The 27,310-nt window shown below is 42.9% G+C and overlaps 1 protein-coding gene across 3 annotated transcripts in view; it reads right to left on the bottom strand.

Annotated features, from left to right (window-relative positions):
- Window positions 1–25,333, bottom strand: part of bcor (BCL6 corepressor) — a 60,780-nt gene extending 35,447 nt beyond the window's left edge. For 2 of the 3 annotated variants that reach the window (XM_084724676.1, XM_084724677.1), the window contains exon 1: window positions 25,290–25,333. In XM_084724676.1, the coding sequence (XP_084580802.1) occupies window positions 25,290–25,318 (29 nt within the window). In that variant the 5' untranslated portion in view covers window positions 25,319–25,333. Of the gene's footprint in view, window positions 1–10,778; window positions 11,573–25,289 lie in introns of those variants that run through there. The other variant, XM_084724679.1, reaches the window with a different exon arrangement.
- Between the last annotated feature and the right edge of the window lie 1,977 nt (window positions 25,334–27,310).

Raw genomic sequence — 27,310 nt, 5'->3', positions numbered from 1 at the left:
TTACATAAATGTAACTGATTGTGTTAAACTGACATATGATCACCAACCAAAGACCAGTTATAATATCATATCCTGATGAAACTTGTGATTTACACCTCTAGTAAGCCAAACATAGGCAGTTTGACCTCCTGGGGAAAAAATTTGGTAACTGCAACCCTATGTGAAATATCCAGTGTTCAGTGCAAAATAAATGTCTATCTCAAGATAAAACTACACTCAGTATCAGTATCTTTACATGCCACACCTGTCAGGTGGACAAATTTGAGAGAAATGAACCTTTTATGTGTACACAAGAACTCTTAGATTTTTTATTTCAACTCATGAAAAATAGGAGCAAAAACAAAAGCCTTGTGTTGATATATTTGTACGGTGTGTATTGCTTTTCTAGGAAAAAAAAACAGCTGGGACACTACCGGGAGAAGAAGTGATCTGTTCTTGTTAAGGTGTGCACAACAAAAAGACAGTCTGGTGTCTTGAGGCCTGTTATTACTTCACAACGCGCCCACATTGTGCTGATGACCGAGTAGTCTGCGTCGCCACAGCACCTGTCATTTCCATGAAATTAATAGCAGTCCTGCAAAGATGAGAGGCTGTGCTGGACCTCAAGGTCAGGATCAAGTATGCACTGCCAGGAATAAAACTAAAGCTTTTGGATGCACGGACCCCTGCAGCCTCGTTAAAATTATGCATGGGTGAAAGTGCTCACTGCATTATTACCACCAGCCTGGTAATGCTTCTGTTAAATGCTGTGTTTGCTTCAGAGGCAAATGGGTGCACAATGCTAGTATTGTCACACTCCAGCAGCCAGAGTAGACTTCTTGGACAGGCATTTAATTCCCCCCTCCCCCAGGCGTTCATTAATAATTGAAAACTACAATGGAAAATAATAACAAATATTGTAAATATTTACTTTGTATTCCATACATTTATACTGGATGGCATTAGAGAAGTTACTCTGATACGTAAGAACCTGTTGCATCACGATACTTATGGAGGATTCATAATACTGAGTATATTTCTAAACTGTAGGCTACTTTAGTCAGTGGTATAATGACACTGACAGCACAGTCGCAGTCTTGTTTATGTTTGTCTGAATCTGGTCCAACCCCTTTTCCTCCAACAGATCAAATCAGGTACATTACTACACGACAAAATATTAGTACCACTCTCCAATAAATCTACACTTATAGATGACGTATAATCATAAATCATTAATAAGATAAAAGGGCAACAGTGACCTGTTGCTTGACCAATAGTGACTCTTCTCCATCAGCAGCATTTATACCAATCAACCTCATCAGATATTTGTTAATCAGCATATCTTAATAAAAATAAAGTTTCATTTGGCATATCAAATTAATATACTAAATTATCATACATGAAGGCTTTGGCAATATTGTTAATGTTTACATTTTCACCATGCTATCAGCAGCCATCCTCATTATCACAGGCGTTGATATGATTTAAGTCATTAATAAAGAGTGATGGTTTTATACTTTACAATAAACCTCCTTTTCCCTTTTGTAACTCATTAGTGCATTAATTAGTAGTAAGTGACTCACGCAGATATAGCCCATATAGATGTATGAAAACTGTGCTAGCACATGTTTATGATTTATAAAGTGTTTACAACCTTATTAAGGATTTATAAATCATTCATAAGGGTAATCTTATTGTAAAGTGGTACCAAAACATTCACATCAGTAATGCAGGCTTGAAACTGAGGGCTTACACTTCAAATCACAGAAAGGTCTCAACATAAAAAGAGCTTTTTGGCTGGGTGTTGGGTTACTTTGCACTAATAGACTATAATCCGGAATATTCTGCAGAAATCCTGCCATAATGTCACATTATGAGCGGAGGACAGCGGGTGAGAGTGGGGGAAAGGGCCGTGTGTTGACGCTCGTCCCTGCTGCTAAGAATAGTTTGCGCAACAAACAACTCCCGACGGCCGTCCAATCCATCACAGCGGTCGGCAGCGGCAGGCAGACAGAGAGGCAGGGGGGAAGGGGAGCGCAGCGGTCGGAGCTGCGTTTATAAAGCAGACCGCTGGAGCGGAGCCCCGACTCGCACCATTAAACAGAAAACCACCGGGTGTTTTTTAGCGGAACCTCGTTCAGCTTTGCATTTCGATACTGTGCGCTCGTTGAGAGGCGAACTAGGACAGAAGGACAGACTGATGGAAAGAGAGGAAAAGAAAACAAACGCGCCTCTCCCTCTTTTCCCTTGTTTCCTGTTTTTGACGACAATGACTTGAACTCTCCGTGACCCGCGTTATATTCACCGGCACCGCTCATCAGTTCCTCCAGGGCGGACTGAGAGAGGCCTCTCTATTCCCCGTGCGCACCGGTGATATGCGTGTGTAGGAAACATAAGGGCGGACTGTGAAGCTGGGAAGGCGGTTGTATCACCACAAGCAGCTTACTCTCCCTTTACAAGTTGATAAACGACCAACTAGAAACGCAGATCCACGTTTATAGAAACCGGGGCATCAATCATTTACAAACACCCCTGACTGTGACTGTTGTACACTCGGGTTTAAGATTAGAAAGGACAGAGCTCTGAGCCAGAGTTTGCTCAAAATGACTGTGACACACTTAGAAAAACAATAGAGTGGGGGGCTAATAAACATAAAGTGAATAAGAAGTGAAAGAAGTAAAAACAACAAAAGCAGTGCCTAATAGAATAACAATAAAAGTCAGTTAGGTTAATGAGACAGTTCAGTTCAATATCAAAAGTACGTATTTTCCCTCTGGCCTGCAGTGCTGTTTATCTATCTAGATATTTTTGGTGTGAGTGGTTGAGTTAGATAGATTACTTAATTAATCCCCAGAGGGAAATCAAATAAAGATATGGAGAAATATAACGTGACTAAATGCTAATCATGACCAGGTTGGAATAATCCACGGGCCTTGTTGTTTCATGTAGGAACCATTTACTTTCTAGTAGAAAGAACTTTATTTCAAGCAGAAACAAAGTAGTTCCACTGTAGTTCCTACACCATTAAAGAACACAGCTCATACACTCATAACTGTTCAGGTTTGTGGATTATTTGAGTAAGCGGGACCTGATTTGTTGTTGGCGTTTATTTATTTGGGGTTAACTGTCTTTGTAATGAACCCAGGGCATAAGCATTCACAAACTCCTCCTGTGATCTTGATTGTTGCAGGTAGACCAAGAACTTTGTCAACCACGAAGAAATTTCTTGCGTCAGAGATTGCTCAGAACAACAGTAAAATAAGGATAACAGCGGTAATAGGGAGAAGATTATTAAAAAAAAAGCGTCCCTAACAGGACACAACACAAGTTGGATAGGTCAAGTAAAGTAAAATAAAATAGATCAGTAGATAGTAGTTTGCGGGTAGAATAGATAGTAGTTCGCAGGTTCGCTCGGTAGGCTGCTGGTAGGCCTCGGGAGACCGGGATTGTGGTTGTTGCTGCTGTATTACCGGGAGTGTGTGCACCCTCTCGCTCTTTGTCCCTGGAGCTTTGCCAGGCTCTCTGAAGCGCACAGCTCCGATCAGCTCTAAAAAAATGCAGTGTGACACAGGATAATCTCCGCAGAGACGGGGGTGGGGTGGGCATAAACACGGATTAAACACGGGCGTGCGCGCACACACCATCGTGCGTAGTTGTGTGTGTGTGTGTGTGTGTGTGTGTGTGTGTGTGTGTGTGTGTGTGTGTGTGTGTGTGTCCAAAACGAAAAGAATTCTGCACACACTGCCGGCGAACAAAACAGAAATCAGCAGGAACAAATCTTGGAAAACACATAAAGAGCGCGGACCCAAACTACAGGCTGACTGTTAAGCACACAGCCTCGGGGCCACCGTACACTCTCACCAACACCGACACCCTGCATTATAAAGACCGAGAACGCGTGCCCAATTTTAATTGTTATTGATTATCAGGCTGACGTGTGCCAAATGGTCCAATTGATCATCTGAATGTGGACTCGGGAGCGCAATCTATGGAGAGTTGACATACTGTTCGTCAGTGATAAAACAGTACAGGTTGGAGAGATAAGTGCTGTGGAGAGACACGCAGAGCGCTGCTGCTGCTGCTGCTGGTGGAGCTCAGTGCAGAGCTGGAAGCAGCCAGCGGCGTCTCTTCAGCTGTCACATTATTAGCGACCGAGCTGTAAACAAGGGGCCCCTGCGTCCTCCCGGGCCGCTGCACAGCCGCATGCAAGTCGGTGTACGGTTCAATCCCCCCCCTCTGCAGCACGGCCGTCAACAACGGCGACATTGTGAGGCCCCCCGTGCTGTCACTAGGGCCCGGGCGGCTGCTGCTGCTGAACTGGCTCTATTCATCCCGGGCCAAATGGGGACTAAATGGCCCTTTATGCCACCAAAGGACCCAATTGTAATAGGGATGCGCATGTATGAGTCGGCCCGCGTTTACCGGAGGTTTCTTGACTTTCCTTTGAAATGCTGGCGTTGCTTTCATGTGCTGGATGTTCCTAATGAAAGCACATAACGCTAAAAGGACTCATCACCCCCGCTACACATGGCCCCGCCCGGCCGCCATAGGATGAATAGTCTGTTTAAAGAGGAGGCTTAATTATTGGTGGTGTGTAAAGACGTAAATTAGAGTAAATTAATGTCAGTTTAAACAGGTGCTCAATCAGTGTGAGGTAAACCCAGTTTTCACATCTCATAGCCTAGATTTCTAGCTTTTAAAAGGTCACACACGCCAGAGTGACATATGAGGACATACAGGTATGGCCTAGATATGTGCCTTTACCAAAATGAACTTAATGACTGGGCTGCACCAACAAGGTTTCATTTTCAAACCTGATCAAATCACACATTAACTTTAAAATATGTTGCGCCAACATTTAAAACTATCTTAAAATTGGGAGATTCATTGTAAATTTCTTTTAACATCAGATTAGCTTAACTTTAAACCTTACTGCACTGTTGTCCATTTTAAATAATCTATTATTTGGTCATATTTCTCCATTAATTCAACAAACAAGTTTTTCTCAAAGGAGGAGAAATTAGAGATTCTCTGCCAAGCCATCATGAGTAGACGAACTAATTTTTAGCTACCCAAACAATTATTAAACATTTTGCTGACTCTAGCTAACAACACTAATGTTTTGTTTTAGCTAATCACCAAACAAACATGTTTTATTAACTTTTCAGCTAGCCAGCAAATAATCTAATGCTTTGTAGCTAACTAGCAGGGAACAAAATTAGCACCATCCAAATACTAGCAAAATACACAGGCAGCTGAAATATTTGCTTCCTTCAGCAGCCAAAAAAACAAGTGAGTAGCTATAGTACTGGTGGCTGGAATTGGAAAATTCTCTAGCCACTTGGCTAGTTGACAAAAAAACACATATTGTACATTGCTAGCTAGCAAACAATGTAAGGTTTTATTGAGGAAGACTGAGCAGCCAAAACTTTTTTCCACTCTTATAGGTCCCAAAAGCACTCTAACAGAATTCTCTAATAGAATTTTTTCTAATACAACTTTAAAAAAAATCCATTTATGTACGTTAACTTGGGTAAATAAGCATCTTCATACAGATTCAAATATTTAACTTTGGTTCAAATCAATAGACTTAGATTTATTCAACAGATAAGTCTTAATTGCTCAACAGAGCTCTGCTTGAAACCTAAACATATTCCTCATTTTCAGCCTGTTTTTGTCAAACTCTGATTAGAACTAATCTTAGATTAAATAAATCTTGTTGGTGCACCCCAGACTTGTTTATTTGGTGCTACAGAGCCTATGATGATCCCCATCTCGAGGTCAAAGCTTCATAGCCAACATGAAGTCAGTGATGTGCCATCCAAACAGGCAGACAGCGCATTCCTGCTTTGAAGATGGTTGGTGTGTAATAAACTCCTATCGCCATCACCCCGCTGCGCTGCGCTGCCAAGCGTCTGTGGGATTTCGTCAGTTAGATAGATGCCCGAGGCACCGACATCTAAAAACAAATGAGGAGGCCTGATCAAGACTGAGCCTGCAGAGACTCAGAGGAAGGAGCTGAGGTGTGCCATCATTACTCGGCTGCTAAATCAATCTTCCAATAGGCCAGAGAGAGTTCACGACTAAATACGATCATAGTGGGATTTAAATTCAGCCTCTCTATTCATACCACATCCAGCCAATGAATCCATCATCATCAGTAAAATCACTGAAGCCCAAATTTTGCTTTTGGAGACATGATTCTCTTCATAGGAAAAGAACTTAATTGATAAAACTGAACTTACAGAATGGCCTGCACGCGTTTATTCTACAAATAAATACTTAGGTCATCCTATAGGACTTTCTATTTAAAGGCAGCGTTTCGATCTAGACGTGCCTTTAAAGAGGACAGATCCAAACATTACCGGTAGAGAATGTCCTGTAAGAAAATTAAAATACCTATTTGGAGGCCAACAGTGGGCAGAGTTTGCTCCTTCGTACCCACAACTGATATTTTTGTTTTGTGTCTGACCATCTTTGTCTGGATATGCGCACACTTTGTCCCCGTTTTAAAAACTGGACTTAAGCGTCGTGCTCTGCTGCAGAAATATCAGTTTTAATATGTCAGATGCTTGCTGTAGCAGAGAATAATGTGAGACGTGGCTCTCTTGGGCCGTCCTGACCGTCTCTGTGCCGGTGAAACAGCACTGGAGGCCGACACATCTCTGCGGGGAAGTGATCCGTGCGCTCCAGACCTCGTCGAAACAAAAAGCTTTGTGGAGCGCTGAGAGACAGAGAGAGAGAGAGAGAGAGAGAGAGGAGAAGCAGGGAGGGAGGGAGGGAGGAGGAGGAGGAGGGGGGACGGCTCTCCTGTTTCATCGCGAGGTCCCGGGAGGCCAGCACGGAGCATAGCTTCAATCAAACCGTGACGTCTCCTCCGGGAGCTGCGCAGCGCCTGGAAAACCGATCTCTCCTCGGCTCTCTGCCGTGCCTCCGCTTTTGTTCACACGCACCTCGCCTCAGCAGCGAGCGCAGCGCCGGCAGCCACGACACTGTTGTTTTTTATCCAGGCGTGAGAGAGAAAAAACAAGCGCGACAACAATAAGACAGACCTCATATCTCCTGCCTGGGTATAAAATAGAACACGGGCTTTTCTTTTGACGATTTCTACCCCATTTCCCTGCCTATTGTCCAACACATCACAATAGGTTTAGTCTCAAACGTGGTCCCGTGATTTTATTGACGCGCTCTCTATCTGTGCGTAATATTCCCCCATGTGGTCCCTCATTGATTAGAAAAGCGGACAAACAGCAGGTTAATGGGTATAAAATGGTGGTGGTGTGGTAGTAGCAGATCCCCCTGCCACCCCCACGGAGCACCACGCTGACACATCCACTGTCACACATCACTCAGCATGACAATACGCCTCAGCAGGCACGGGGCTGGTGATGCTTTCAGGTGCACCTTCCCCCTCAACATGCATACAAGTCAAATTCTCCAGAGAATGCTGGAAAATCGGAATGTTAAAAACGCCTATTCACATATTAAGTCCCCACCTCAGGTAACTGGGAGCATAGAGTAGGCTACATTTGTGATTGACAGAGGTGAAAGTGGAGCCCTTGATTAACGAAACAACTTCTGCACATTTCTAATTATAAGTTATTTCTAAAAAATGAAATAAGTGCTAAATGAAAAGCACATTTTTTGGGGGGACCACCTCTTGGAACCCCACTGTGACAACTCATGAGCTGAGCAATGAAAACAGTTTCTGGAAGAACCTCGTCTCGCATGAAAAGAGAAAAAAAAAAAAAAAAAAACGGCATATGTCAATCTATGGTAAGCAGTCCTCCCCCTCTGTGTTCCAACACCTGGAAAACAGATCAGACAGCCCCACACTGACATCACAGCACAGTGGAAAAATGATGCGAAAAAACAGTCCGACGGAGTGCACTATAAATAAACTTGGCCCACACAAAATGTGAAGTATTTGTTTGTTCCATAACCTGCACGCACCACTTGGGGAGAACTGGCTCTATTACCACAAGATCAAACTTATAGCAGTCTAAAAGGCTAAGTGAGGCCATCTTTGCGACAAAGTTTGTAGGTTCTTGAATGCAAGACAATCAAAAAGGATGACCTACACTTGGGTTTTTAGTGAAATTTTAAAAGCACGTAGCCAACAACAGCAATCGAGAAGAACACCCCGTATAAAAGTCTGACTAAACCTGACGTCATGCCCTAAAACACTTCACAAAGTTGACTCACAGAGCAAAAACTCGTATCATTGTTTCCACCAAAACAAACTAAATTCAAGGGAAAAAATCATCACAACATACCAGCGTGTCGCAGATCGTAACCCTCAAATGCGTAATGTTTTTTTTATCTTTTAAAAACGTCAAGATCAAATTTAACTTTACATGTATGACAATAGTCATTTAACTTGCCACAAGTTCAGACAAAGCAGTTTTAAAAGCCGAGTCATGGGGCCATCTTTGCCACAAAATTTGTGGGTTATGGAAAGAGGCAGATGAGGGACGAGGAGGTATTTGAAGACAAGACAACCAACGATTATAGCATAGCTGTATAATGGATGACCTACACGTCTGTTTATAGTGAGAAATTCAAAAGGGCGTAACCAAAAATAAGAATCGAGATAAAAACCCAGTATAAATGTCTGACTAAGCCTGAAGTCATACCTTGACACACTCCAGAATATTCTTTCTATTCTTATATATCATTATTTCCACCCAAACAAATTCAAAACAGTCAAAGCAATTGGGCTATAATTAGCCACATGGTCGCATGGATTACTGACCTTAATCCTAAAATGAGATTTTTTTTTTTTTTTTTTTAGGTAAGGTTGGTTTGGTTTGCTTTACCTTTTAAAAAGATCAAATTTAACTTAAAAGAAATATCGGGCTGTGATATGACATGGTAAAGGACTATTCATACATCTAAGAACAACAAAGATTTAATTCCGCATCAAGTCCCCCCTGAAGTAACCTCCAACCCCCCACCAGTTAATCCCCCTGCTCTGTTCCCTCGAAAGGTCCCAACACGAGGTCCTGCTCTCCCAACCTGCTCCAGCAGACGCTTGTGCGTTAGGAGCGATCCTCTGCTATACTGTAGATCCTGCGCGGGATTGGCTGCCGGGGTTGAAGTGGTCTTTTAGTAGCTGCTTCCCTCACTAAGCTCGTCAATGAGCTGGAGCCAGCCAATATGAGGCACATCGATCGTCCTAAAAGAGCGTCCCCTAATTAGTGCCTGTGTGGCTCCAGGACAGGCAGCATGCAGGCAGGCACGGAGGCACGGGAGGGAAGCTCCGAGAGCCGTTCGTCTTGCGATGAAAGAGTGCGGTCCTGATAAAGTCATTATTAGGGAAATGCTGATGTGCTGGTCGTGAAATGCAGGCTACAAAACCCGCAGAGGAGCTTTAAAGGAACCGTTAGGAGAGACGATTCGGTTTGGAACGCGTCCAACACGCCTTGCAGCACTTATTTCAATTAAACAGCAACTTTATAAGAAGTGGTTCATACTGAGCGCTGCCGCCCACAGCGACGCAGGGGGGATGGGTGAAAATACGTGTTTTGAAGTTGATCATAGTGTAGAAATTGGAGAATTGGATTTTAAAATCGCAAAAGCTCGCAAAGCTATTAAGCAATGAATAAATTATAGTGACAATAATGAGTGGCACTTTTTAAAACTGCTTCTAATATTATTTCAGGGTCTGGGGTGGCACTTTCTCTACAAGAGAGGAGCGCGTATCGTGTCGGAGCTGCAGGGGGAGGGGGTCCTAACTGGCTCGATCCTCCGTGCGCAAAGGATATTCCCCTGCAACGAACAGACGAGTCTCAGACTGCGTGTGAGAGTGGGAGACAACATACTGTAGCGCAAAGTCATATCGGAGAACACCTGCAAGACATAAAGCGAGTGAGTGTGTGTGTGTCTGTGTGTGTGTGTGTGTGTGTGTGTGTGTGTGTGTCTGTGTGGTGGCACGATGCCAGAGCGGTTTCCATCAACTAGACAGGAAGGTGAGCGGTGCAGTCCCGTTCTCCCCCCACCTTTCCCCAACACTACCTTTGGGACTGATGAGACGACTGATCAACGTCCACTCTGTCCAAACAAAAGCCCCCCATACCTCCCCCACGAACACACACACTCAGCTGTCACACCAACAAACACACATACACACACCGCGGGGATGCCCTCCAACTGAACTGAACCGTGTATAAACGGAGCAGCACCGCTCCGCTCGCTTCCCTTTGGCAGGGCGAGGCTGAATTCCGTAACCTTGTTTAGCGCAGAAGCTCCGTGTGCGCGCACGCACACGCGTACATACACACTCCCACCCTATCGCCCCACAGGCACTCACACACACTTCGTCACTCCACAGAGTGCGAAAAGCCTGAATATTCACCATCGAGGACGGCGCCACTTTCAAGTCCGCTAATCTCTGGGACGTCCTTCTCACCTTGTAAAAAGGCCAAGCTCACGGTCGGATCATTATGTGTGTGTGTGTGTGTGTGCGGGTGTGTTATTTATCAACCACATGCCACTGCCCCGCCGAAACGCACAAAGACCACCCTATGCGCTATTCTTAGAAGTGGCCGATCCTCTCCCAGTCTCTGCGCACAGCACCGGGCTATCGCGCTCACATTCAACCCAACAAGAGGACTGTATTTGATTTAAAAACACACTGTATGAACACACTGGCTCATTTAAAAGCATCCCGGGTGATGTGGGACTATTTAAAAAGAAAGAAAACAGAGCACTGTGCGTTTTCTCTCCTCATGCAGGAGGTTTCACATCACCAAAAGACACACGGGAAAGAAAATACATATTGTATGTCATTGCCTCACCTGGTTGATTGGTGATAGTTCCAGCCGTCGTCCCTGCGCCTCAACTCACGCCTTTTTCCTGTTTTTCCAAGTTAACCAGGAGGACAGCGATCCGTGCGTGCGTAGTCTAGCCCGGTTACGGTCCTGTCTGTTGGTGACAGACAATCCCGGCCAAAGAAAAAAAAACAACTAAAAGTGTCTAACAGGTTATCCACTTGTCACGAAACAAAACAAATCTTACATATAAAGCTCTCGGTGCTTATTTTGTTCAGTTTATCCAGTACCCTATATTTCAAGCGGACTTTTCTGCTGCTGCAAATGTCACTTGGGTAGCCATAAAGCAACAAAAAGATCCTGCGCGGAGGAAAAACAACCGTCAGGATAGAGAGAAATCCACAAAAGAGAAGAAAGGTCCTTAAAGTCGGAGAGCCAACGTGCCGTACGGCCCGGGCCCCCAAAGGATACAGGTGGCGAGGTCGGCGGACTCGCGGAGAAATTAATTCAGCTCGGCCGTACCTCACAGCAGCGCCATGTTGGGTTTCAGCGGAGCACGCCGTCCTCGGAAAAAGCCCCTTTCTCCCGCTCTCCGTCACTCCATGTCCTCTCGCACACCGGAATCCGTGTCTCGGAAGGTTTGCTGAAGGTTATTCCGTGTCGCTTTCCGTCCCGCGTTTTCTTCGAGGAGCATAGAGAGAACACCCCCGGTTCGCACCGAGGACGCACGGAGCTGTACGGGGAGTGCCGCACAGAATGGATGAACGCTGCTGCCGAGACCGAGCGACTCGCTCCACTCCCACTCGCGCAGACTCTACCCAGAAGGCCAGTCGGGAGACCGCAATTACCATAAGCCTCCAGCGCACGGCAATGGCTGCGCGCGCACGCACACACAGAGACACACACACACGGAATAACACACACACACAAAGCTCCGCTGAAACTCCAAAACAGGAATAGGCGACGTTTTAACAGCAGAAATAAGGCAGAAAATTAAGTGAAAGTGATAATATAATACTAATTTTAATGAAAACGGAGCAAATAGGTTTATTTAAAACGTTTTGAAAAATAAAGTAAATGCAATAAAAATGTATCTGACTCAATGGAAAGTGCATGAATGAAGCCCAATCTAAAGTTTAGGCTATGATGAGAAACATATTTAGGGTTGTTGTGCAGTAGACTATACATAGAAATAGAGTAGCGCTGGAACAGTTGCTCCATTAATCAATTAGTTGTTCACTATTCAATTAATCACCAATTGTTTTGATAACAATTAATCATTTTAAGTAATATTTTTTGAAAAATATATTCTATATTAACATATATATTTTCTCTGATTTCAGCCTCCCAAATGTCAAATCTCAAATTTAGTCCTCCGTGACAGTAAATTGAACATCTTACCAATATCAAGAGATTGGTGAATTGTCCCTCAAAATACTTTTGATTGAAAAATTAAAATATAACCACTGTTGTCTATCAGTGTCTAGTCAATTAGTGAGATTCAATGTTGTGACAAAAGCACCTAAGCTAATTACAATGGCAAAATTGTGGGGTTTTAAGTTTTGAAAGATTGCATCTCACCTCATTATGCTTCATAATGGTTTGGTCGATGGTCTGCTTATAGCCACTGGGCTCTTTTACTGTCAAAATATTTAGTGTACAACTTAAAAACTTTGTGACAAATCTAGCCAGTTACACAAACCATAAGGGAGGAAGTGACAAAAATAAATCTATTATAATGTCCCATAATCCCATGCATGTTATAATTTTAGTCAGCGCTCCTCTGGCAGCAGCGTAACGTCTCTATCTATCCCTCTCCCCTCTTCTTGACGATCAGGAGAGCGAGCTTTCACTCTGCTTATGGGGGCACTTTGTATTTCTGTTGCTTAAAACATTTGTGATAATAGGTAACGGAAGAATAAGCAGATAAGAGAGAGAGAGAGATGTTTGGGAGGTATTTATTGTCTCCACCAACCATGACATAAAATGTCCACCCTTGGCGTTGGCCATTGAGAACCGATTCCAAAATTCTGATTGCAAAGGAATCATTAATAAATTCTTACAAAGACAGGATACTATCCATCATTACAATTACAGTAAAGTACCATCAATAAACCCCAAAATATTAATGAAACCAGAAAAGAAACCACTGTCGTTACAGCTGTCTACTTAAAACATTAACTCAATATTTCTGCTGGTAACATATATCTGTGCTAATTAGCATTTCATACAACTGCTGTGAAAAAAAACCTGAGGACACTCAACAATCATTTCAAAATTGATTAGCAGACTCAGAATCTATAAAAATCCACACAATACCCAACCCCACAAACAACTAATCGATTAATCAACAAAACGATTTACAGGTTAAGCGATCATGAAAATAACTGTTAGTTGCAGCTCTAAAATGCAGTGGGTGTCCATCTCATTGAAAGTGGTACAATCAGTGGTGTTGTCTTTGTAACTAAGCGCCCCAAAAGAATAATTTTTTTTAAAGTATTTGTCATATTTCGTCACAAAATATAGAGACTATAAGAACAGATCCAAAGGAAATGTCTGCTCAGTTTTTTTCCAAACCAACAGATAAGGGAAATCTGTGAAGCACGAGGCAACAGAGAAAGAGGAGTGGGGGGTGGGGGGGTTTAGTGGGAGAGGCAGCTCAAGGCTGGGGCACATCTGTTAAGGCTCCCATGTCAAGTGAAGGAGGAGGAGGCTATGAATATCAAGCCTGAGGTGTGTGTGCATCATGTGCCTGTGTGTGTGTGTGTGTGTGTGTGTGTGTGTGTGTGTGTGTGTGTGTGTGTGTGTGTGTGTGTGTGTGTGTAGGGAGAACAGAGGAGAAGCCAGCCGACAGACAGACAGAAGCAGAGTAGGAGTAGGAAAAGAGAGGGGGACTTGGAAATGGTCTGGCTGCGTTTGCCACAGCTGTTGAAAGTAGGAGTTAAACCAGACTGTCATACACAAACAAACACAAAATGCTCACATATGGACGTGTTAAAAAAGCTCAACTTTAAGGGCAAACTGTCCATAAGTTTGGAGACAGGGGCACAGAGGAAGTGAGCAGAGAGATGAGGGTCTGTGCGATGAGAAGAAAGGGAAGAAGGGTGGGTGTATTCATGCATGGCACAGAAGAAAAACTCAACTTTCTCTATCTGCATCTGAGTGTCTGTGACAAATAATTTAAGAAGCCCTTCTTCTAACGTACAGGACAGAGTCCCAGGGATGTTTGCTCTTATCAGACCCACCCTCTACCTCTTACAACTGGGAGGTGCCCACATATGACCACAGCCACCAAACCACAAGGCAACTGAGCCTCTGTCCACACTAAGCTGGTTACATCTGCTGTTGAGTAAAAAGGATGCACATCCACAACAGTGTTCTCTGGTCGACTTCATCCACAATAAAATGTCAGATCCACAGAATATTGGTTAAATCCTTTCTTCTTTCTCTTATTTTCAAGGGTAAACATTATGTTACGGTGTCACACAGGCAGGCTTAGCAGATTCTTGATGTGAAACCTGAATGAATGTTGTACAAATATTTTTCCATTTCGTCCATTCAGATGATGATTCACATGAAGTATGTGCCTTTTTTCTATCATGTTTCTACTCTGCGTTGGCTTGTGTAGGCCTACTCTTTTCTGCATAGAAAATATATCCTATATCCATGTACCCCCATTGTATAGGGCTGATTATACTCCCAGACCAACGCATACACGGATAGCAGCGCTCACCATCCTATTGATTCTCTTTATACAATTTTCTGGAGTCTGTTTTGGGGACATGTTCAACACATGTGTAGCAGATCAGCGTCTATAGCAAACACCGCAACAAGCTTGTGGACAGTTTCACGTGATCACAACAAATTAGGGGTATGCGGATGTACGCACAGAATACACCCTCTGATGATGACATTAACTTCATACGGACCCGAGCAGACCCTCAACAGTCGCAGACATGTCTGTGGTGTCGGCTGTCAATGCCTGTCCATATACATGTCCATTTGGGAGTATCATCAGGTCCTGACACATGCACACCTGGAAGCCATGCAGTACAAACACAGTCTGACCTGCCAGTCACTGAGCAGTTAGGGTGATGCTAATGAGGCCGGGGCAACCTTTCACTCTCCACACCCAGATTTATCCCGCTGGTCTGGGGGACTTAAATGTTGACATTCTGGTCACAAGCTTGCTTCTCAAACATTTCAGGCCACCACTGCCTACCAGGTTATTGTTCTCCAAATGCTCAAAATATTCTGTTTTCCCTCTTCACACTAAAACACACGTCCAGCACTTTCAGATCCAATCTGGAGTTTTCAAAAAGCTCAGTCTAAAGAGAGATGAGGGTCAAAATGGAGAGAAAAAGATGCTTTTACAAAATTAGTCTGTAAGTGAAGTATCTTCTGCGTATGCACAGGATTATACTACCAAACCAACATGTACACAGATAGCTGTGGACACCATGGATACCTGATAGAAATACTGCTTTCTGGAGTCAGACACGCTCTGCACATGCTCAGTTGATGTCTGTTATGGCCTCATGGACATTACATCGAGTACAGGGACACTCAACCTACAAAAGTGCAAGATGAGTGCAACTTTATATTTTGACATTGACCAGTTAGGAAAAGTCCCATAATGTGAGTTAATCAGTTGTTTAAAACTGTCCATGTAAAGCTACACAAAAACAAAATCCCACTACCTCAAAAATACACACTTTGGAGTCTGAGTTCAGTGACTACCAGCTTTGCTACTTCCCAGACTCTATTAACATGTTATTCAATATAACTATTAAATATCTATTACCTCTAAAACAGTATTAAGGAATTTTTACAATTCATGAACAGACACTAACTTATTCAGTGAAAATTCAGTATTAATTTTAACTCCATGTAAAGTGAATAAACTTGGAATGGGTAAACAAAACAGACATTCTGCACTAAAAATGGAAATTTCAGAGGAAAACATGCTGGCTATAGCATTGTTGTCAGACAATCCAGTATTTAAATTTAACTTGCATCCTTCATCTCATGGTCATTTTAGGATTTAGTACAGTTTTAGGATTTATGTTACATATTTCTTCTTTAAAGGTAAAAATATCCTTATAAATTAGTGATAAAATTTAGAGCAACATCAAGTGTTTGATGTTTGATCACTTTTTGGTCCAACAAACTTAACTAATTCAGCAAACTGAGACACCAAACTGTGCATTCTTTAGAGGCTGACCACAAGAGGAGTAAACAACAGGCACGAACAGAGAGAAGCCACCATAACCAATTTCCATTTTTTATGTGGTCACACAGTGGCAGCTGGCATGCGACAAAATGCACTCTCTCGACCAGCATACCTGCACTCTCTGCAGTGAAAACAGCACTGTGTTTGGTTCTGCTAACATGTCCTATTGTCTGTAGAAACATGCCAACATGTATTTCCCCAGGAAGTATATCACCATCTTTAGCCTTGGCAGTGTGAGTGTCATTCTTTGCACATTTAGCCACATTTCACCATATGTCCCACTCACTTCGCCTGCCCAGATTTCTGCAGGTAGGATCCAAACTGGCAACAATACTACTCACTACTACCAAAGCCCTTACTGTTTGTACTGTCGGTGTAAATACAGGAGTAGCGTCCTTCAAAACAGTCAGTAGGGAGGTTTTCAGATAGTTCAAATCTGATTCTCGTCTCCACACAGTCTGAGAAGCTGGGGCGGTGTTGCAGAACTTTCCTAACTGGAACATCCTATATTATCTGTTTAGTAGCCATGGTAAATAGGGTAGTGTTGACTAATAGTAGCATTGGCTACTGTTGGGGTAGCTATCGGCAGTGTTCACAAAGACTAGCTAATAAAGGCATTTGTTACAAGTAGCTAACAATAGTGTTTGCAAAGAGCAGCTAACAAAGGTGTTCGCTAAGAGTAGCTAACAGTAGTGTTTGTCAACAGTAGTTCACAGTAGTATCTGCTAACCATAGCTAACAGTAGTGTTCGCTAAGAGTAGCTTACAAAGGTGTTTGCTAAGAGTAGCTATCAGTAGTGTTCCCTAAGAGTAGCTAACAGTAGTGTTAGCTATAAGTAGCAAAAGGTAGTGTTTGCTGACTGTAGCTCACAGTAACGTTTGCTAACTGTGGCTCATGCTAGTTTTAGCTAAGAGTAGCTAACAGTAGTGTTCGCGAATAGTAAGTAACAATCAGTGTTTGCTAAAAGTAGCTAACAGTGGTGTTCACTGAGAGTAGCTAACAGTGGTGTTTGCTAGGAGTAACTAACGGTAGTGGTCATTAATTTTTTAAGTCCATATGAATGCTCTTTTATTGCTTTTTCTCTATGGATGCCTGCCCACTCTCTTTTTTTTATCTCCCAAGTTAGCAACGTTGTGAATTTCCCAAAAAGAACATCTTTGGATTTCTCTACAGATACTAACTCATCTGCCTGAATTTAAGTGCTCATTGTCATTTGTGCTCCCTTTTTTGCAGCTGTTACAAAGTTGGTTAGATCTGTGGGATGAGAAAAGTAATATTGGTTACTAGTTAACAAAGATAAATGTTGGTCAGCAATGTTGAGTAAGTCTAAAGTTAGTTAGGATTTGTTTCTGTAATTGTTTGGAAAAATCCTGTCTCACACTATTGCTAACTTCACTGAAGACTTAATATAGAAAATTTTGGTTGTAAACCACAATTTAAACTACTGAGTCACCAAGTCAGTCAAGAAGTTAAATTTAGTATATTATAAATGTGGAACACAACAAACTAATTTAACACTCTGGTCTAAAGCAGTTGACGTCACAGACAACTAATAATCATGTTGAAAGGTCAGAGACACGCGGAATCACAGCTGCACACAACACTGGGTCTTCCTCTCCCTGTGGCTCTGACTCACTGGGCGGAGAAGGCAAACGGTTCTCTCCATCACTCACTGGAAAACTGGATTAGGATGAATATTGCTCTGAGGAACCGCAGGGCAAACTAAGTCTCTGACGCTCAACACAAAAACACACAGTTGTAGATACAGAAAAAAAAAAACACCTATTCTGAGACTCTGAGGGAGACACACACACACACGAAAACAGATCTGGAGAGGGAGCAGACCTTTTTATGGCTGCACATTTACGACTGTGTGAACTCTGTGGTTTGAAAAGCCAGCCAGAGAGCAGCATGTGCCTTTTGAAAACGCTCATGCTGGATAATAGTTCTGAAAAAAGTGCTCAAATCTGTCATGCTGTCCTCTGACTGTCATTTTATATCTTGTCAGTCTGGCTGCAACAATTGATCGATTAGTTAAATTAATCAGCAACTACTATGATAGTCAATTGCTTGATTTTATTCAAGAGCAAATACTCAAGTTATGTTATTTCAGCTTCTCAAATGTGGATATATTCTAGTTTCATTAGTCTTCTATGACTAAACTGAGTGGGATCTCTGGGTTGTGAACAAAACAAGACATTTGAGGACGTGATCTTGGGTTTTGGAAACAATGATCAACATTTTTCACCATTTTCTGATATTTTATGACTAATTAATTAATGATGAAAATGGTGACAGATTAAAGGCAGAGTCTGCAACATTACATTTTGGCCGTTCTGATCTTACCACATCAAGTACCTCCATTTTCTCACTGCCCTTCAGTGTCTTGTACTGATACATGAGGTAGCTTCCAGATCCTGCCAAAAACCCTACTTAACATGTGGTCAACACTGTAAAATAGTCACATTTTGGTTAGGTTTAGGCAAAAAACACTTGGGTAGGTTTAGAGTGAGAACATGTTTGGGGTTACAGTATCTATGTTACATTGCATACATCACATGATGTTACTGAAACAACTCAATATAGGTCACATTAAACACATAAAGTTAAGTACCTTAAAACTTTAAATAACGTTGGTTTGAAATTGGACACATACTCCTGTGTGAAAATCATGTGTTTGTTTGAACCATCCACCCCTCCTCCTACAGACTTGGACTCTTTCTCTTTATATGACATTGAAAGCCTGGTGTGTCTCTTACAGCAGCAGATGGGTTTACATCACGGTCACTTGAAAGCCCGGGACATCTCCTTCAGCCTAATGGTATGTTCAGACTACTGGCGACTACAAAGAGTCAGGCTACAAGTCATTTTCAGTGGAAGCTGGCGACATGAAACCAGAAACTGACGTCTGACACTTGTTGCTGTGTGTTGGCTGTAAGGCACTACAAATCAAAGCTGAGCTTCAGCTTTGGTTGATGTGTCACTGCTTCATTGGAGCACTTTCCTGTCTCCCCATGATGCCTGTGATGTGTAAACAATGGGAGAAAAACTTATTCTTGCCATTAGCCAGTTTTGAGTTTAATTTGATCCAGTCATTTCCAAACAAGGGGGTGTGGAGCCACTGCAAAGGGGCCGCAGAAGACCCGAGAAGACATAAAGAATGAAACCAAGTTGAATGAAAATGATGTTGTAATGTAGCCAGTCACGTTTAGCTGCTTTGTAGTTGTGCTGCTGGTAATGCGAACATACGATCAGGCCTCTATTTTGGTCTGGAATGGACGCATACTCAGAAAACTGCAGACCCCACTGGAGCCTACTAGTTCTGTTTATACTTATTTTCTGGAGTCCGCTTAGAGGAAGCGCTCCACACATGCGCAGTAGATCTGCGTCTGTATAGGTCGCATGGTCGGCTGATGACTCGTTGTCACAACAAATGAGAGTGCGCAGATGTTTGCACAGAATATATGCAAACACCCTCTGATGATGAAATTTCCATCACACAGACCTCAGCGGAGAATCGTGCGAAAAGCATAATACCAAAATTAGGATAAGACCACATTTGGGGTTACAACTACATTATGTATATCACGTGAAGCAGCTCACGAGGCACATGACGCAAGTCACGTGACATTAGTATATGCACTTTAAACATTTAATAATTGTGATCACATGGGACAGAACCCTAATCTCTGTGGTGAAAGTCCTGAGTTGGTTTCACCCATCCACTTACCCACCCGCCCCACGCGTAATCCCCCCCTCTGTATACTACATCGAAAGCCTGGTGCGTCTCATACAGACACAGGTGCATCTACATTGAAGTCACTTGAAAGCAATGTGCGCCTCTTTTAGCCGCCAACAGGTACCGTCGCGTGTCCGTGTTAGCTGCCCAGGGAAGGAGACAAAACGTGACAAGAGCGGGCTGGAAAAACATGAGAAAATAATAAGACAGAAGGAAAGGACAGAATCTCTGCAGATACAGACACCACCACATACTTATAGTGGGTCATAAGAAGTGACGATTTAGAGGCATTATGTTTGCGTGACTCTGTACATTGTATATTTTAGGAAAATGTTGCATAATATGCATAATGACTCGTTAGGTGCAGCCTGACTTGTCAGGGACTCATGCATAGGTGTGCATCTTGTATAAACCAAAACATACATGCGTGCACCTCCTTCAGCTCTCTGGGAGGTCACGGTGATTCAGCCATCTGCTGTTGCAATCAGACACTGAAGCGGTGGCTTGACAAACACACACACACACACACACACACGTTTTCACGGCAAGTTCAAATGTGCGCACAAACACACACATTCAGCACACGTTTAGCCTAATATACACACGCTCTCTTCAAAAAAGGAAAAAAACACACACACACACAGAGCTGACACACATTTTGAAAGGGCTGTCTGCCAACACACAAGCGAGCACGACGCTGCGCTCACAGACACACACACACACACACACACACACACACACACACACACACACACACGCGGGCGCACTCTCAGTCGGCAGGCTCAGATTGCAGGAAGCTCTTTGCACGCAGCTCAGTCCACAGCAGCCGGTACTAATCAGCACAATCCACCTGCAGATCGTTATGGATCGCTTACTGCAACTCACACAGTCACAAACACACACATACACACACTCGCACGGAAACTTGTCTGGACGCTCACTATAGCACGCAGTGGTCCGGACACGTGCGCACTACAATCAATAGATCTACACTTGAAGACGCTTTTAAAAAAAACTCGACACGCCGTCCACACCCATGATGCTGCTGACCATCGTTCACGTTTGGAAATCACCGTGTTCCAAATATAGGGCACACTGGGGACGGTTGCTACAGGGACAGTCACAACAAGTCTTATTTCTCCAATCAGAAACAAGCTAGAGCGATGATACTCATACTGCACATGCTCAGTTGGACTGTCCACTAGGAAGACCAGATATTGTGTGTCCATTTATTGTCAAAAAATGTTTTTGAGGTAAAGCTATTTTTGTCATACTGTCCAGATCAATTAATCAAAACTGTCATAGCTGATAGTGGGGACGGTTGCAACCGGGGCAGGAATTGCATGGCGGCCTTGATGGCCATGGCTGCTGTGCCCCTTCAGTTTGGCCTTACGATCCTCAAAAAATTCTATGTCCTGCTGCCACAGTGGCCTTGAGGTGGTGAGTTAGAGTTCAGGCTGGTCTGAACTGGAAATGAGAGACAGAGAGCTCAGGATGAGCCCAAGAAAGTGAGTGTGCAAATGTGTAAATGTGCGAACGTTCCTTGATCGTGAAGCCTAAGGTTAATCTACAGTTTTGTGGTTCACACTGCAGAATGGAGTCTCTGTTCGTGTAAAACAGATAGATCCATGTCATACACGCTCCTCTCCTCTGTTTGTATTTTCCTTGTGCTCTCTCTCTTATGGAAGCCCATTACCACCAATGTGATGAAAAGGTTCTGTAGGTTATTACAATGAGAAACTGTCTGAAAATAAGCAATTAGTATCTCAAAATAATGAGAAACTTTCTTAATAAGGTAAAGTTTTTCATTATTATTCAATTTTGAGAAAGCGTCTCATTATTTCGAGATATTAAATCATCATTTGAGACACCAACTCATTATATCTTGCCCACTGTATGTCATACAGACTAACCTCTGACTGCCTTCCACCATCCCTGTACTTAGTGTTGACAAATTAGGCAAAAAAAATGTAATAAAAATCAAATCCTTAACCTTTGAGTTAAATCCATTACTTCCATGGACTTAATCACTGTTTTATTTGATGGCTTTGCTGCCCTGGCATTTGGTCTTTATGCCCTCAAAAAACTGACACCACCAAATTTGCCCCTGAAATGATGACATTCCAGGCCATGTTGCAACTGCTCCCAAGCTAAGCAGCCAAATCAAAACAGGCCATACAACAGTATTTTTCAACATAAACTAGTAATTGTTGCAGTTTTGTACTATAAATACACATTTGATAAAAGTTTGTGTCATTGCAAATTGCTCGATTCGTCCTGTCTCAAACAGAAATATAGAATGAATGTACATTCACATGTACATAGGCCTATGTTCCAAACAAAAAACTGACCCCAGGTTGGGGACAGTTGGAAAACCTGACTTGTTCCATTCAAATAAAAGTAGTGAACGGTCTGTCATCTGTCTGTAATCATCTTTAAATGGTGTGGGTAACTAGCAGACAGATGTAAGTTCCTTATATAAAGATTTGGTTGGTCTTGTCCAGGGGTCAGCAACCAGAGGCACTGACAAAAAATTGAAAATGTACGAGAATCTGTTATTCTTCAAACATTTTAATTTTCGTTGTAATACTAAAGTGATTCGAACATCTTCCAACTGTAAATATGTGTAGCCTATAAACCAAATTTTAAAAAAAGTTTTAATATTCTCTCAGCTATATCCTGCGTTTGTGGCTCAGCATCTTTTCCTCTAAATTTTGCCGGTGGAAAGTCTTGAGGCTCTCTAGGCTAGCATTAGCTGCCAAATCCAAAAAAAGAGAGAACAGTTTCAGTGGAAAATAAAGAATTTAACAGTTGTGTCTCCAGACAGATGCTTTTTTTTTGTTTTTTGATCCAAAAACACCTCTTTTAAGAGTAAAGGTTTCAGACCCTTGGTCTAATCCATGTAGTCTCTGAGCAACAGAAAGAAATGTAAAAAGCGGTGCAAACCGACCCCAGTCTCCCCGATGTTTATGTGGATTCATTGTGTATTTATGGTGGTGACTTTATAATGCTGCGTATCAACTGTTTTCAGTCATTTTTCTTATCTAAAATCCATCTCCAGTGCTCTTGGAGGTTCATGCGAGGACCTGGAAACGCTCTGATACGGACTACTGAAATATCAGCACGGCACCGTTTTCTCCCTCTGTGTCACACAAACACAAAATCCCACGTACACGCACACGCCTTCATGCACCCCCGCCGGTGTTGTAGGGCTAACCGGTTCCCCACAGGCGCGCCACGCTGCGTTAGCGCGGCCTCACCGGGGATAATTACAGCCTGGCGCGGCAGGGCGAGCGTGGCTCCGAGCCAAACACTGCTGCTGCTGCTGCTGCTGCTGCCGGCGCGGAGAGGAGGGAGATTATTGGAGCAGTGAGAGACATGGACCTATAGATTAAGCCCTAATCAATAGCCTGCTAAATTCATCGATGCAATCAATCAGTGGGTCCGTGACATAAATAACCAGTGCGATCAATCACACTTGTCTTATTCCGACCTTGGGGATCATAAAAGGCGATCCTCCTCTCTCTAAAGCGCGCCGGCAGAGACGTTGAGCGTCATTTTTTTCAGAGAATAAAGATTAAAAACCTTCAAACGAGCCTTATCTGAGAGGAAGGAGAAGCGGTGGAGGCTCTCTCTCAGCGCAGCACAAGAAAGATCCCCCCTTCCTCCCTCCCTTTTCCCTCCTCCTCCTCCTCCTTCTCTCTCGTCTGTCGGCCTCTGTCGAGTTCCGCTCATAACCTCGCCACCCACCCTCCCAGTTCCCCGCCTCTCCCTGCTTTCCGCTGCTGGCGGGGAGCGCACACACACACACACACACACACACACACACACTTACACACACACAGGGAGACACACACCCACCTCTTTATAGCTCTCTCGCTCTGACACGCACCCACAAGCATGCACAGTCTTGCGCGCACGCACACACACACACACACACACATACACACATACACACACAGGCAGGCAGGCAGGCAGGCAGGCAGCGTCAATAAAAAGCCCAGCGCTGTGAGAGGCCGCCGGCACTCCACTCCCCCCTCCTGCCACTGCGATTAGCGGAGGCTGGCTGGCTGGGGAGAGGCGCCCCTCTGTTATCTGGGGCGGTGGCAGCCTGTGTGTGTGTGTGTGTGTGTTGAGAGAGTGAGAGAGGGTAGAGGGAGAGATTAATTTAACTCTTTCGGGGCCGGAGCGCAGCGCTCGGAGCGCAGCGCTGCTCCTTCTCTCCGCGCAGGCAGCAGCAGCAGCAACACAGCGAGCTGTTATGAGACAGGATGGAGGGACACTACACATGAGATTCTCTGGAAATACACGCAAGCAGAGTCATACCCACACCGAGGTCATGTCCTCGGTGGTATTTCAGAGAATTTATGGGGTTATTCTACAATTACACACAGATTTCACATGTTGTTTTTTTTTAAGGCTGATTGCGACTTTTTCCAGACTAAATCCTTAAACGTTTTTTTATACAGCTCCAACAATTAATCAATTAGTTGATCATGTTGAGTTGGAGTTAACATCCATGTCTGTTCAGATTCATATATGTGTAATGAAGCCATTGAAAGAATTTAATTAAAGGCATTTTGTAAATGTGATTGTTTCTAATTAATTTGAACTTAGTTATCATTATATAAATGGCTGATTTCTGATTCCAGTGAATAATTTCCATGCTGTCTTCCCTTAGGAGTACAGAGGACTGATTGAGAACATTATGATGTCACAGTGAAGTGGACCTTTTGGCCTTTTGAAGATAAAATGTCATTATCTCATCATTTTATCATAATATATGTGTGTGTAAAGATTTTTGTCAGAATTTGTATTTGGATTCTTGAGTTATGGTCAGAATGTGTTTAGTGAGGCACACTGACCTTTTACCTCCAAATTTTAATCAATCCGTCCTTGAGTCCAAGTAGACTTTTGTACCAAGCCTGAATAAATTCTGTCCAGGTGTTCTTGAGATACCCGGACCACAAGAATGGGATGGGTGTGAGGTCTCAGTGAGTTTTACCTTAAAATTCGAATCAGTTCATCCCTGAGTCCAAGTGGACATTTGAGCTAAGTTTGAAGACATTCAGTCTAATTGTTTTTGAGATATCATATTTACAAAATGGCCATGGCTATCACTAGTGCAGATGCCTGAAAATACCTAATTTCTCTGATCTCAGCTTCTCAAATGTGAATAATTTCTGGTTTCTTCAGTCCTCTATGACCCTGATTTTCATGACCCAGACAAAAACAATCCATATTGCAGAAAATGAGGGTTACATTTCTGAAGTTTGCCACAATATTTTTCATATTCTCCACAATCATCTGATGATCCCAGAAATCATTTTGTGCCCCCCATGGGGATCCCAATCCCCATGTTGAGAACCACTGCTCTATGACAGTAAACTGAATTTCTTTGGGTTGTTGACAAATAAGACATTAAGAATGTTACCTTGGGCTTGGGGAAACAGTGATCAACGTGTCAGAATTTTCTGACATTTTATGGGACAGACAACAAATCAATTCATCAATAAAATGATCACCAGATTAATTAATAATGAAAATTAAATTTAAAGCTGCTGACCTTAATGAAAATTCCATCCATCCATCCATTTTCTGTAACCGCTCATTCCTGAAGGGTCTCGGGGGGCAGGAGCCTATCCCAGCTGACACTGGGTGAGAGGTGGGGTTCACCCTGGACCATCAGACCAGTTCATCGCAGGGCTGACACACAGAGACAGACAACCACTCACACTCACATTCACACCTACGGGCAATTTTAGAGTCACCAATTAACCTAGCATGCATGTCTCTGGACTGTGGGAGGAAGCCGGAGAACCTGGAGAGAACCCATGCAGACACGGGGAGAACATGCAAACTATGCACAGAAAGGCCGGGGGATTGAACTCAGGACCTTCTTGCAGTGAGGCAGCAGTGCTAACCACTGCACCACCGTGCCACCCTTAATGAAAATTAAAGTGTTCTAAATATTGATTGAAACCTGGCCCCTTGATCCCCCCTGAAATCTACGTCCATGGTCTACCCACAGAAAATGAATTACCAAATATTTTATTTTGATAACTGACAAATCAATTGAGTAACATTAAATGATACTCAATTGATTTGTCAAGCAAATTTTGCTGGTTCTCTCAAATGTGAACATTTGCAGCCGGTCTTTGTCTTAACTGATAATCTTTGAATATGTCACCCTGAGTTCTGGATAAGAGTGATCAGCATTTTATACACAAAACAATTACTTGGGTAATTATTCATCAGATTAATTAAAAGTGAAAAGCCCAAATTTAGACCATGATAAAGGGAGATAAAATACACAAAAATTATTAGAATTGAACAGTTAATCAGTAGAATTTTGAACTATACTCTGAAAATTGAACTGAGTTTGGTTTGTGGGTACAATTTCTTGGTGGGCAGGAGTTTCTGCTGGGGAAATTTGGAGTCATCAGTTCAATACTTCTAAAATCTTTACTGTAGGTCTGAATGTAGGGTAATGACGGTATCTACAGAATAAAAAGGTAAAACTACTTCTGTACTGGGGACAATATTTAGAGAAAAGGAGCGACACCTAGATCCAAAGATTGATGTATATGGTCAAAATGTTCTCATTTTTGATTCTGCAGAGACATACATCATCACATATTAGAAACTCATAGTTCAGACATCACAAGACATGTTGGTCTCAAGTTAGTAAACAGCCTTGAAACCAGTGAGATTACTTCACCTCACAAGCCTCCAAGGGTCCTTTGGAAACAACCCTATCACCGCTGCAAGTCACCTTCTTGTAACATGTTGGTTTTTGAAAATTTGAATGTCATTTTCATATGTGTAGTGTTTCTACAGTTCTCGAGAGCGCTGCTTTTCTGCACCATCGTGGAGCTTTGTTCAGCCCTGCTCTGAGCAAATAATCGCAGCTTCAAGGTCTGCGTCAAGAGGGGGGGCGTCTTTTCATTTAAGGCCATTACTGAATGGGAGACACAACCTGATCATTTGAAAATGTCGACATGCAGTTACCTGTATGTATAGATTTTTTTATGATTATGTTCATGACATAGGTCAGAGTTCTGTGTTTGTTTGTGCACTGGTAATCGGGGTTGAAACAGCACTGAGGGCTTCACTGCAGTTACCCTCCACTGTTTACCCGCTCATTTAATGGCAGGATTAACTGGTGTGGGAGGCCCCTGCATGGCAAAAATTTGCTAATGAGCCCCTGTTGTCTTAAAACTTCAGTTTGACACGGCCCAATTTTTTTTAGAAACTCACAGAACCTTTTTCAAAAACAAAACCATACGTGTATTTGGGACCTGTTTTAAAATATTCATTTCTTCAGTAGGAGCAAACAGGTTAATAGGGCTCAGTGCCACAGACAAAGTAGGGAAACCGAAAGATCCTGAAAGATAGATTTTTAACGCATTGTTGCTTTTGGTCTCTTGTGGGATTTGTTGACAAAAAGAAAACAAAAGAGCAACACCAGAGTTCTCCTTTAACCCCATTAGACGCTGCAGCTCGAGGTCTGAATCTTAAAACTTCAGTATTCTGCTGAAATACCATTCATATTTGTCTGCACAGCCAAAAAGGGTCTTGGTATAT

This window comes from Lutjanus erythropterus, chromosome 8, assembly GCF_056507025.1.
Source record: "Lutjanus erythropterus isolate fLutEry1 chromosome 8, fLutEry1.hap2, whole genome shotgun sequence".
Lineage (NCBI taxonomy): Eukaryota > Metazoa > Chordata > Actinopteri > Lutjaniformes > Lutjanidae > Lutjanus > Lutjanus erythropterus.
This window is presented reverse-complemented; position numbering and strand designations above follow the sequence as displayed.